Consider the following 13,344-nt stretch of genomic DNA (forward strand, 5'->3'; position numbering starts at 1 on the left):
GGACCCAGATAACGAGGAGAATTATCAGTATGGCATACCCACCACGTGTCAAGCTTTTGCAACATCTAAAGAGACTAAATATGGAATGTTGCCTTTGTAAGTTAACATGACAGTACCAAATGGAGAAGCCACACGAGAGAACAATTCATCGTGGGCTAAAGAATGTGTTTTAAATATTATACACAGCTTTACAAGATAATATCGACGATTTTTACTCGTCTAGGTGTGGGAGGTGTAGGCCTGATAAAATGCGATGTTGCTTCTGAGCCTTCCTTTCGTAATATTGCAATTTTATTCAACTCTTTCAAACGCGGCACCGTAAATTTCTTTTGGGTGCTCGAACACGGCAAGCAGGTCGCGGGGCAAAATCTTTGTAACATTTTATTACCGAAACAGCGATACTAGCTATGCTTGAGCTACACTTGCTGTTTTCTAAATTGTAACCTCCTCAATCTCATCACTGTGATCATGAAACAGAGAGGAAAAGTACAGCAGTAGTACGTAGAGAAATATTCAATTTCAAGCCCTTTAGCAATATCATCTAAACAAATTGCCAGTTCACTGTTGAATTCTCGATGGAAACAAACAGCTGATCAGGGACGCAAGCTTGGCTTGGCACTGGCTTGGCCGTTCATACAGAGCCGAAAGCCGCTGCAGGAAACTGGATTGCGGATCGCACGGAGAAGGAACCTTTTCCCTTCCTCCGTGGCGGATCGTATTGAGACAAAATATTTTATACATTTTTGTTTTCTTTGTTTCATTTCTCTAATTGCTCTTGTGATGGCGTGGACCGCGCTTCGTGATCTCATGTACCGGCGCATTGTTTTTAAGTTTAGTATGGCGCACGATAATACATGATTGCGTGCTTTAGTTTAAGAAGGTTCGCGAGTATGGCAGCAACACTGCAATGTCGCGAAGAAAATAGTAGTAGAACCAGTAGCAGCTGCATGCCCGGGTGGAGCGACTGATGCCCAGATGGAGGAATGTCAACCCGATGCCTTTTGTGTTGGCCGTTCTGGCAGTTCCGTCGACATTATAGAAAGAGACGACCCCGTCGCTTGTCCTCCTCTCTTTTCCTTCGGGCATCAGCGACAACATGGACGGACGACGTGTTCGACTTCACCGTGCACGTGAGTATAGGTTGGTTTTTCATTCGAGTGAATTCTTGTTCAGATTTGCAACTTGTCGACTTCATCCTGATCACCTGTCACCGGCAATAAGTCACATACGTGTGATATTTAGGTGAAATAAATGATAATGCACATTTTCTGCTCCATTTGCGTGACTTAGCTACACCAGGACATGAGGTAAAGCCTTTGTCGCCTAGCCACTAGCAGGCAAGATCGATCACTCGCGTCCTTCAGTTCACGAATCAACGCGCCTGCCTTAAAATTAGTAAGCTGCTCGCAAAGAAATCTTATCGAGGCAATTTTGTTTTCTGTGAACAATGCACCGTAGATTTGTCTTGAATAACAAAAAAAACTTGAAAAATAAATGTCGCGACCTTTTAGAAAACGCCGTGTCTAAGAGCTAGACGCGGCATTTTGTAAAAGGCTCATTAAATTCAGTATTTTTTCGTAGTTTCTGCTTGAAATTATTATTGTCTATGAATTTCATGGCCCAATCTTTCCCTTTGGCTGAAATTCTCGGCGGCAAAAACTTTGTTCAGTGTCCCTTTAAGGGCAGGTGTAGATGCCATCATTTCAGTTGCAAATCTTTTTGCTAGTTGGTCGGCTGTTTAACAATAAGGGCACTAACTAGAGTTCCAGATTTCATCAGCAACACATCATCATGGCTTCATCAGATGCTGCATTATATACATTCTATCCTCGTTTTTAAATAGGTGTACCGTATGGTCCACTGTTACAGGAATCAAGCAAGCTCATGGACAGTGAGCCATGTGGTGCTAACTGGCAGCGAGGCTTGTGAATGGGACGCATGCGCATAGAATCGGGGAGCGCCCAGTTTTGTCTGCCATTTCTCCGCCTGTACGCATGACAGCATTGGAAAGCGCATCCGTATTTTAGCTGCGCAATTTATCTAGCCCAGTGCCTCCTGCTTCAGGGATTTCCTGTGAGCACAAAAAATGCATGATTTTAATCGTTGCTGCAGTGTTTTGCAAGTTGTCTCCGTAAAACACATCATATTTTTCGCATAATGCTCGCTGCAACTAGCAAATTTCGATGGCTCAAAATGCTGTTCAGGTCTGATGTAGCAAACATTTTAAGCTCGTCCTCGTGACCATGAAATATTGGTTAATAAATAATGGAAGGCAGAGTTCGTATCAGTTGATTTACAGTGTGAAAACGAAAAGTGCGAAGGACCGTGCCTCGCAAGTAAGCCCCGAGAGCATGAGCAGAGAAGTAGCAGATGAGGATGCTCATGCGCTGCATTTCCAAATCTCGCCAGCACTAAGGCTTGACAGACTGCTGGCCACGCATTAGCGTGTTCTTTCTGAAACAGGACTTTGGCCCTGTAAGCAAGTTCTTGAAGGGCATAAGTAAAACGTAGAATGGGCCCCCTAAATGCACCCATCCTTGAACCATTGGGCTTATGAATTAGTGCCCTTTTCAAAATACAACTATTCTGAGCAATAAATTGTGACAGAACAGTGCACGAAGTCTAAAAATTGGAAAAAAGTCTTTAAATGTCCCCTTTATACATAGTGTTCTTGTGATGTCACTTCTGCCGTTGTCGCCCTCTCCCGCCATGCCCGGGTAACTCCCTGGGTACCTACGGCAGTTCACGTGCTGCAGTGCGGTTTGTTGGGGGCTCGTCATCTGTTGCTGTGAACGATGTGGAAGCATTGTGGTTTTTTGTTGTCTTACTTTAACGAGCTCATTGGATTAGGAAGGCCTCGCTCGTTCACTCGATACAAGACCAGATAATCAAGATGTGCGACACATACACCAGCCACGGCGTACACCGGCTGCCCGCCACAACCTATGAGGGCCTATTATCTTGCTTTCACTACAAATTGCCTGGCCCAAAAACAAGTGAAAGCTCAAAATCTCTCGAGCCGCAATTTTAAGAGTGGATGTGCGAAGCGCAGCTGCTCCCATCGAAAACTAGTCGTGCAGAGCTAGGCGAGTTTACAAGAGATATAATATTATGAATATATTGTCACGGCCTACGCCACAAAAGTAGCAATGCCCCCCCCCCCCAAGTGTTTTAAACAGTGCTGATGTTGAGCTTGAGCCTCTTTGATTGCAATTTGTGCAAATAGTCGAGGAAAACATTATACAAGGCAGATAGCGACTTTGCGTGGTGTGTGCCGCGGTAATGCCAGTCATCATTTCATTTTTCGCGTATGCTTTAACACACTTTTCACTTTGTATTTTGCTTTTGTTGTACGGTAGTGTACAGTGGAGTCACTGAACATGATACAGACCGTGTATAGAATTAATTGACTAATTAAAAAAAACCTGACGGCCAACTTGAACCGATTGGCTACACTTCAAAGTGAACTAATATTGTTTCCCATTCTTTATAGTTTCTTTCAATGCAATACCAAATCTCCGCGATCGCCATCACGGTTTTAACCGCCTTCCTCGCCATCATGATTTTAACTGCGGACATGTTTGTATGTACAGTATCTTGGTAAGCTATATCTGTTTGCAGGTAAATACTTGGCTATGGCACTTACCCGTAATGAAGTTGCACCTGAAGATGCAAATATTGCAAAGTTTCTTCAAGTAGCTTTTGTTAAGCTGCACCAGCCAAGTACGCTGGTACTTTTAGGAAAATCGGAATGTGCGTTCTCAATTTTAGGTTATAACTTTCAGCGAAGAAACACCCTAAGCTCTGCTCCCTCTGCGTGGACTACTAAATCAACTTGCCTCACTAGCAGCTCATAATTTCTCAAACTTGCATCGTGAGGCAAAACTAAACGGTTGCAAGCACAAGGAGACAACATGGCAGTTGTAGGCGATAGATTCGGTTGGTGCCCGGGCATGTTGGTGGCGCATTTCGGAAGTGACGAAAAGGCGCTGCGAGATGCACGTGCACACTTTGTATAGTTGCTGTATTGGACAGCAAACTTTTTTTTTATCTGGGCAGTTTTACCTAAGGAAGCTTCATCATATGGCGTGATAAATGGAGCGAATCCACAGGTTGATCCACATCATAGCCTCGCTGTGCTTTTGTACTTTTTTTAGCTCGCAAAATTTATTTGTACATATAAGTGACAACTTGCCAGTAATAAGGCAGCACTCGTTTTTTTACCATATGATCATCTCCGGTGTGCTGCTGCCTCAATATTTCAAATTTTAAGCATTTACACCATTGTATGCTAACTTTGCCTTCAAAGTGAGACAAGCCACATGTGTATCGTAGATCAAGAAGCATGCCCGTTTTACGTACTTGCAAGGTAAACATCAGAAATGCACAGTTGATCAAAAATACTAGTATAATGGTGCATCTACATAGCAGAGCACCTGTGGCACCTCGGGAACAAGATAATGCCACATATGTTACAACAGATAATTAAGAAAGACATGGGACGTGCCGTGAACAAGTAGAAACAAAAATAAAATGGCACGTGGCAGCGAGCGAAGGCGGCAAGGGGGGGGGGGGGAACTGTGGGACTGCAGTGGATGAACGTAGGATGTGTGTCTAATAAGTGGAAGAAAAAAAATTCAAAATTTTGGCGACTGAAATGGGGGTGACTTAGTGCGCTCACGACGAGAGTAAACACGGTTATGATTTTTTTTCAAATCTCTTTTGAAAGCCACGAAAAATCTGTATATGGTGCAGCCTAACAGAAGGTCCGTGAAGGCAAATTATGAATTCGTTGTTGTACAAAGGCCTATTTTTTTTTCATGCGCACCATCCTTGCCGCGGTGGTCTAGTGGCTAAGGTACTCGGCTGCTGACCCGTAGGGCGCGGGTTCGAATCCCGGCTGCGGCGGCTGCATTTTCGATGGAGGCGGAAATGTTGTAGGCCCGTGTGCTCAGATTTAGGTGCACGTTAAAGAACCCCAGGTGGTCTAAATTTCCGGAGCCCTCCACTACGGCGTCTCTCATAATCATATAGTGGTTTTGGGCCGTTAAGCCCCACATATCAATCAATCAATCATGCGCACCATAAATAGTGCTCAAAATTTAATTGCATATGTTGTTTTCATCCTCGCTGTATTCCGTGCTGTTTATGATGTAAAAAAAAAATTAGCAAGCTGAACTGGTGCTGCTTTTGGGCAACAGTTGAAAATGGCGGGGTGCATGAATGCGGAATACTGCCGCTTACACTCAAATCACTCTTGTGGTCACCTCCCACTGTTTGCAGCATGTGTTGTGTATACACAGCTGCATATTTCCTAGCTACAAAAATGTGATTTTAGGTGTTTCACGCCATTTTTCCATGTAACTATTCCACAATTACACTCACTGATCAGCAGGCTTTCAATTGCGCTTAAGGACACAGGTGCCATAAAATTCATAGTCGATTCTTTCAAGAAACCGTATGTAAAGGCTGAAGCTTCATGCGTACATACACACACACATACCATATTGTATTTTGTACTTTATGAAAGCTGCGAAGGTCTCATGTGCCTCCAAGCGTAACCTGTCTTATTTATTCTCAATCACCGCAAATGTTTTGTAAGTTTCAAATAAAAGTACTTTGCGCATGGCCACGTTTGGGTAATTTTTTGTGTAGGTGTTATTTGAGCAGCCTACAGTGTTCACTTTATAAGCCTGTATGTATATGTTGCATTATAAGGATGCAGAATGTGTGTGGCTGTACAATATAGATGAAGTGTAAAAATTGAGTGTGTCTATTGTAGTGTTCTTGCAACCAATTTTACCCCCGTATTCTAGAACGTCCCTCCACTCAACGCTTCACCTTCACTTGAGATGGCTGATGGGAGCGCCGTCTCTAAGCAGAGAAAGTCGCTGCATGTCAGCAATAATCTGCTCTGATTCTTGAGTAGCACAGCGTCGCTTTCAAACGAGCAGCGGCACAGTGCTCAACTCTGTCAAGTGAAGGGTGAAAGTCGAGTCGGGGAGCGTTTATGAATATGGGGGTTAGTTTTCTTGTCTTGTTAACCTGCCATTAACACTGGATTGATGCTACTTCGCTCTAGCTGTACAGTGCTCTCCAAGGCTCAAGGAGGCACCGCACGGGGAAGGCTCGGAGCAAACCATGCGTGAGTTTCCTTTCATTGTTACACTATGCACGTATTAAGTGATAGACTTTAAAGTATGCTATTTGTATTGTGCATGTTTTTGGGGACATACAACTTCCAACACTTATGTGTTCTGACGAAAATCACGCAAGAATGAGAGAAGCTTGCGCAAAAATTATGCAAGAGTGTAAGAAGCTTTTGCAGAAGTTTGTGAAATGAAGTTTTGAAAATTTGTGGCAATGTGTCATTGTACAGTGGTCAACAGTCTTGCTCAGCATGCTTGACTGCAGGGCTCCCGGCTGCACAGGCGCATCTGCGGAGTGCCTTATGCATGATGGGCCAAATGTCAGCCTGCACACTGGTGCCTCTTATCCCCGTTTGTCTGTTACATCAATGTCTCTTGTAAAGGGGATCAACTTTGCTACCTTTTTTTTCGAATGTAATGAGTTCTTTTTCCAGATTATTGTTGTTTTAAGGTAGAGCCTCACATTTCAATCAAATACTGAAGATTCTATTTTTCCTTCTAGATGCTATGAAGTCACTCCTTGTGTTACAATAGAGTGAACACTGTTATGAGAAAAGCTACTTTATGGAGTTAACTCACTCCATATTGACTTAACACACAGAATTAATGAAAACTACACTCCATTCTAGCTGCATTAGGAATAATATTCATTTGCATACTTCTGTTTCTTTTGTTTGTTTGTTGGCTGGAGGTTTGGAGTATAGGGTGGCCAGAGGGCACTGTGTAGTCTTTCTTCATCTTCCCAATTTTGTGAACATCAATTGATAGGCGTATGGGAAGCAGCCAGCATGCTGAAACAGCGGTGCAAGCATACAAGATGTTCACCATTGCATGCAGTCAGTTGCTGTGAGCAACCTACTGCATACAATTAACTGCGAGTGGTGAACTAACGCTGCACTATGTGTGCCTCCTGGAAAGCTGCAGTGGTAAAGTGCCACAATCGTATAGTAACATGGATAAAATCGCAATTTGTTTGTTGAATAATTTTGCAACAGAATCAATGGAGTTTTGGATAAATTTGTGTATCTGCCTGGTTCATCAAAGCTACAGAGGCAAATGCGGTATATACTCGCATATTATGTGTACTTTTTTTGTCAATCCGGTTATGTGCGAAGCTAGTAGGAACCGCTGGCCTAAAAGCTCAACTGGGAATATATGTTGCAGGCGCTGTCACAGCTGTCTCAAAGCGGATTGTCATTTGTTTGCTAAGCCTGTTCAAATGCCCCCATTTTCTTGAAGTTCTTCCGAACATTGCTCACAAAAACCAGTTCCCACGACAGGGTTATACCGGAGAACATAAGTACTCTCCAATAATTGTCGGGAACCCAACGTAAAGTAAGATGCAGACAAGGAAGCGTGATGCCAACACAATGCTGTGTGTGTCGCCCTTCATGTGTGTGTGTGTCCATTCCTTGTCCCAGTCTTCTATTGCGTTGTGTTCCCTCCGATATCTAACCAACACACCCAAGCTTCTATGCTAAGTCTTATTCAACGCACTCTTCTGCTGGCTCCCATACTGAATATTGCATGTCGAAGAACTCCACGCTGATGTGCTTTGCGGTAGCACGGTTTCAGTTTTCTTCGGTAAGCTTTATAACAGCAATCTGCCTCGTATATAATTATTGTAGCCTATCACAAGGAACGGTAAAAACGCAATGGCCAGATGGCGAAACCGGAAAAAAAAACAAAAATGAGTGCGAAAACCTGCCTCATCTAGTTGATGTGACAGGTCCTTGCACGCGTTCAACATCTGTGCTGTGTCTCGGGAATACATTCTTGCCGTGGAAGAGGTGGGAAGATAGGAGGCAAACCTTTAGGCATTTCGGACTACACATAAACAGGTTTCGGTTTTCAAGTTCGATATTCTAGGGAAAGCATAAAAGTTCATGGAAGAAGGGACCTTGCACTCAGTCCATTTTGTGTAAGACTGCACTCGCCTGCTCGACAAGAGATGTGCCTGACCAGAGCATCATGAAGTCAAATGTGTCTGTGTGTGTGCTGGCAAGGTGGCTCGGGCTGGTTGGGGAGGGCAAAGTATGCGAGCAAAAAGTTTCTTATAGTAAAGCAGGCTGGCTAATTATACTGGTGAGCAAATTATGTGAGGATGTAAATTGTGCGAGTAAATATGGTATGTACTCTTGTATGTTTCAGCTCTATTGCTACGGATCCTGCGGATCCAACTTGGCATCCGGCAGCAACAAAGAGAGGTTCTGCAGGAGGTGCGACAGCTGAAGCACGAGGTACAGCTCTTGTCCGTGCCTCAGCACGCCCAGCCAGCACAGCGCCCTTCTGACCTTCCCCGGCTGCCTGCTGGTACAATTGGAGAAGTGGAGGCAGCAGAAGCAGCTGTGCAGAGTGAAGCTGTGGCTGCGGCTTTGGTGTATATTTCTTGAATTTTAATATGCCTATGTAACATGCAGAAATTTAGTACTGCTTTAAGATACTGTGTTTCGGGAAACAAACTAGTCAGGTTATCTCATGAGCCACTGTACTACAGTCGAATATGAATAATTCGTACTCAAAGAGGCCAGAAAATTTGTTCAAATTAAAAGAAGTTCAAAATAATGAAAGTTACCGTAATTACTTGAATCTAACACGCACCTTTTTTCCGGTTAAGAGAGTTCATAAATCGCATGCGCGTTAGAATCGAGTACGAAAAAAAAAAGAATATGGTCATTCTATTGCCATCGCCACTTACAAAATGGCCGCCCCCTACGTGCGTCGGCATGGCGCGTCGGTAATTTCTGCCTATGTGTTTCCCATGCGCGGCACTTCATACGTGCGTTGAGGAGTTCGTCATCTTGTAGTACATTAGCATCGTCGGCATGGTAGGGCCGACTCCAAAAACTCGACGAGTGCACCACAATGCTGCTTCTAAAAGAAAAGTCGTCGCGTGTGCCGGAACGGACAGAAATCGGGCCGCATCGCGGTCATTCGGAGTTCCCGAAACGTGCGTGCGGGACTGGCGGAAACAAAAGCAGAATATTGTCGACAGCAAAGATTCACGCAAAGGCTTCAGTGGACCACAGCAGGGTCAGTTTCCACAAATTGAAGAGCTGCTCGGCGAGTATGTGATTAAGCAGTGAGCGGCACAGCGGCCCGTGACGACAGAACTGCTCCAAGTGCAGGCTATGCAGTTAGCCTTAGAAAAAGGGCTAATGCAGAGCCATTTTAAAGCGAGCAGGTGCTGGCTAACGAACTTTATGAAGAGAAAAGGCTTTTCCCTCCGAAGGCGAACGGGCATATGCCGGAAGTTGCCGGAGGAGTACGAAGAAAAGCTTCAGAGTCTTCAGAGGTTCCTCCTAAACTTGCGGCACAGCAACGGCTACCTGCTTGGGCGAATCGGGAATGCCGATCACACGCCTCTTTACTTCGACATGCCTAGCACCACAACCGTTTAGGAGAATGGGGCGAAGCAAGTTTGTGTACTGACATCGGGCCACGGTAAAACTAGAGTGACAGCAATGCTCCGTTGCACGTCAGATAGGCATAACCTCCCCCCGTACTTCATATTTAAACGGAAGACGCTCTCAAAAAGAGTCGTTTTCCCGAGTGGTGTGATGAAGCGGGCCAACGAGAAAAAAGAGTGCGCGTTGCAACCGATGTCTTAGTTTTTTTTTTTTTTTTGACGTGGAAACTGGGCGCGCGTTACCGTCGAGGGCGCGGTAGAATAGAGTAAATACGGTAAACGAGCGGAGGGCTCACCATGCAGTGATGCATGTGCATGGAGAAGTTTTATTTACAAATTACAGGACATCCGTCATTAATTAAAGTAGTCAATACATGTCTGTACACGTTGGCCTTGCAACGAGTCAACAAGTTTTGCGTGCAGTTTTCAAAGCATTTGCACTTCGGCTTCAGTATTCTCCTGGCAAAAGAAGTTGCGCGCGGCAATGTCCAGTGCTGACACTCTTCGAAGACAACTGTGTTTCCACTGTTACCATCTGCACTGCAGCCGGAGCGTGGCCAGCACATGATGAGAAAGGAGGAGCGTCTCCACCTGGAGAAAAGCAGATCGGCATTCGAGAAAGAAACACTCCGCGGCAGCTTTTTTTTTTCTCTCTTCATGCGCGGTGTTGAAAGGAGAAGAGTCTCTACATAGCAGGAACGAAAAACAGGGAAGCGTGACACCGGCGCGTTGCAGATCGGCATGAGAGAAAGCCAACTCTCTGCGACAGCTTTTTTTCCCCTCTTTCTCTTCGTGCGCAGTGTTAAGAGGAAAAGGGTCTCTACGTGGCAGGGACGGAAAAAGCCGAAGCGTGGCACAGGAATGTCGCAGATTGGCATTTGGCAAACATTCCACCGCAGTCTTTTCTTTCCTTTTCTTCATTTTCTTCTTCAAGCACAGCGATGAGGTGTCTGAAGTGCCACCGCAGGATTGGGCGGGGTGCTGAGAGCATTTTCGGAGCGCGGTATAGCTTTGATAGGACCACAGCGTCAGTTCGAATTAAGTGTGTTGGAATTAATGAGATTCGACTGTATTTACTATAGTCTGTGAAGTCCGAGTGAACTGTCCTAAGCTAGCAGACGATGTAGGCGGCATCGTGTGTTTGATGGGCAGTGACTAGCAATAGCCTGCTTAAAACAGACATTCAGTAATTTTGTTCATTTATCACCCTATTTCGTGCCCGCTGCGGCTCTCTCTACTTTGGGCTACAGTTCACCCTGCCTTGTGTTAGCCGATTTCTTACTTTTTTAAAAATCTAACATGCACCCAATTTCGCAGGGTGAAGAAAAATGCACCTATTGTGGTGAGATTTCTATAGCGACATGCCTCTTTGTTGGCTATCATAGAAAAATATAAACAGCAAATGGTGCGACCATCTAGTGCGACCATCTAGTGCGACCATCTAGTGCGACCTTTATTTTTCTATCAGTTTCATCTATGACCAAGATTTGGTCGCTCTAAGGTTGCCTCTTAGTACGCCTTGATCATGTTCATTTATCTTGTTGTGCTCTGCTTACAATGCATTGATTAAAAACATGTCCAGCTTCTTTTTGAATTCCACATATTTTATCGTTTTTCACCTGTAGAAGCTACTCCTGGTCAACATTCAGGCAAAGACATTGTAACCTCGAAGAAACGTGTATTGGAATTTGAGCACTGTACAAAGTAATTATACTATTTCATAGTTAGAATCAATATTTATTAAGGGTTATAACAGTGTTGTATTTGATTTCATAACAGCGAAACTGCATTCAGAGAAGGACTCTAAAAGGTTCTCACACTGAGTGTGAGAGGGCTGATGTGGAAACCATTTTAGGTCAAGTGAGTTGAAGTTAGCGTAAAAAAACAATGAAATGTTGTGATGCCCAAAAATTCAAGTTGTTGTTTTCAGTGTCCTCTTCTTGCAGATTTTTATCATGAAAACATTTCGATGTGCTGTTGCGTTTACCCCGTCTATGCTTCTTGCATTTTTTTACAGTGCAAGCACCTCCTGCAGATTGGGGGACGTGGCCTCCGAGAAATTGGTGTGAATGGTATGAAGGCTGTATTGGCACATGACGTGCAAGTGCTGTACAGCCTTCATGGCAGAAAAGGGAAAAGGGCCTTTGTGAACCTGAGGCTCTGTAGATTAGTGACAGGTTAGACTTGTTCATTGTTTTATGTGTGTGTACCCTTGTGTATTTTCTGTACTGCAGTGCTTCATGTGTACTATGGTATTTCTGTTCTTGTATGCAGATGTCATCTGCCAAAAAGCAGGGTGCGACCAGGCGGAGGCCCTCAACTTTATTAAGAGGTGGCTTCCAGGGTCTGGTGATCGCTGTGGGGGCAGGAAGCGGCACTTCAGAGAAGCATTTGTTGTGGAGCAGCGCGATGATCCCCACTCTCAGAGTGCAGATTATCGGCTGCTCACGGCAGCTGGCTTCCTGCCCAGCCACAGCAGCCAGGGCCTTGACAGCACCACTGCCCCTGTGCCCCCAACGCAACCTGACCTGCAGTAGAGCGGGCCTTTTTTAGTTGTGTATATATATATTTCAATGTATACATTTTTTTTTGTACCAAATAAATAAAAAAAACAAAGAATGAATGGTCTGTAGACTGTCGGTGGTGTACTATTCGGCTAGCTTATGCTGATTGGGAAGCACAATCACCATGTTTTTGTTACAAAAAAATGCTCTAAACTGTACGAATATTCTCGATTATCATGTGGGGGACATATGTGGAGATTGCATGTGGGGGACATACGCTTTCAGCATTTACTTCCTAACGACTTTTTTCGATCTGCTGTACCAAATACCAGTACCAAATAAAGCACTCGCTATTTCTAAAGATGGATTGGTAAAAAAATAAACTACACTTCTAGTGTTAGCAAAGGGAATGAGGTATAAAAGATGAAATAGATCGAGCAACTGCTTTCAGTTCTCAGCATTCAATTTTCTGTTGCCCCAAGTATACAGGGCTGCAAAGCTACAAGAGCGGGTCATCGAGGCATATTGTTTAAATCTTCCGGTAAGAAAAATTTCCTACTAATAATGGTTACATAATGGCAAGCCAATCAGTAGCCAATATTCGTCGTGCAGGAAACATCGGTGTAATAACGGCATTTGATTGGCTGCAATGTGGCCCTGGATTGGTCCAATGTCGGTCGTACATCGGTAGCCAATATTCGTCGTGCAGCAAACATTGGCGTAAAAATGGCAATATATTGGCTGAAATATGGCCCAATGTAGGCGGAACATTGGCACCTTTGTCGACAATACGATGGGCCTTCGTCGGCCCAATGTTGGTTGCATACTGGCTAAAACATCGGCAAAACGTCGGCCCATCATTGGCTTGAACGTCGGCCCGACATTGGAAGAAGTGGCGCTTCCGACGTCGGCCCGACGTCGGTGCCGATGTTAGCCGATGTTGGTCCAAGATTGGTCAACGGCGGCGTGCTGCCTGGGATGGAACTCGTGTACAATGAAAAAAGAGCTTATCATTAGGCTGTTCATAGGCACGTCAGGGCCGAATAATTAAAGGCCATATAACTGATGTGTTGGGCACGTGGCTAAACAAATTTGTCCTAAAAGAATTTGCTGATTAGCCCAACTAGCCTGAAGGTTGCGTTATACGACAATCATTATTGTTCTCACGCGAACAGAGATCAGATTTCACTTGTTTACGTTTGAAAACCATTTCTTAAAAGAAGTACCGGCTGTGTCTGCAGCGTACGAGCTAATTGTATTCTTGGTGCAGTAACTTCTACGA

General features: G+C 44.5%; 1 protein-coding gene across 2 annotated transcripts; it reads left to right on the forward strand.

Moving 5' to 3' along the window:
- The first annotated feature begins 711 nt into the window (after positions 1-711).
- On the forward strand, positions 712-13,006 carry LOC142776596 (uncharacterized). 2 transcript variants are annotated; one of them, XM_075880521.1, is made up of 5 exons: positions 969-1,130; positions 6,083-6,145; positions 8,301-8,389; positions 11,576-11,735; positions 11,833-13,006. In XM_075880521.1, the coding sequence occupies exons 1-5, from the start codon at positions 1,097-1,099 to the stop codon at positions 12,093-12,095; spliced, it is 609 nt and encodes a 202-aa protein (XP_075736636.1). In that variant the 5' UTR covers positions 969-1,096; the 3' UTR covers positions 12,096-13,006. The 2 variants fall into 2 exon arrangements, with proteins under 2 accessions (XP_075736637.1, XP_075736636.1); XM_075880522.1 differs by lacking the exon at positions 11,576-11,735 and having other exon boundaries at positions 712-1,130.
- Positions 13,007-13,344: the final 338 nt, after the last annotated feature.

Source organism: Rhipicephalus microplus, chromosome X, assembly GCF_043290135.1.
Source record: "Rhipicephalus microplus isolate Deutch F79 chromosome X, USDA_Rmic, whole genome shotgun sequence".
In the NCBI taxonomy this organism is placed as follows: Eukaryota; Metazoa; Arthropoda; class Arachnida; order Ixodida; family Ixodidae; genus Rhipicephalus; species Rhipicephalus microplus.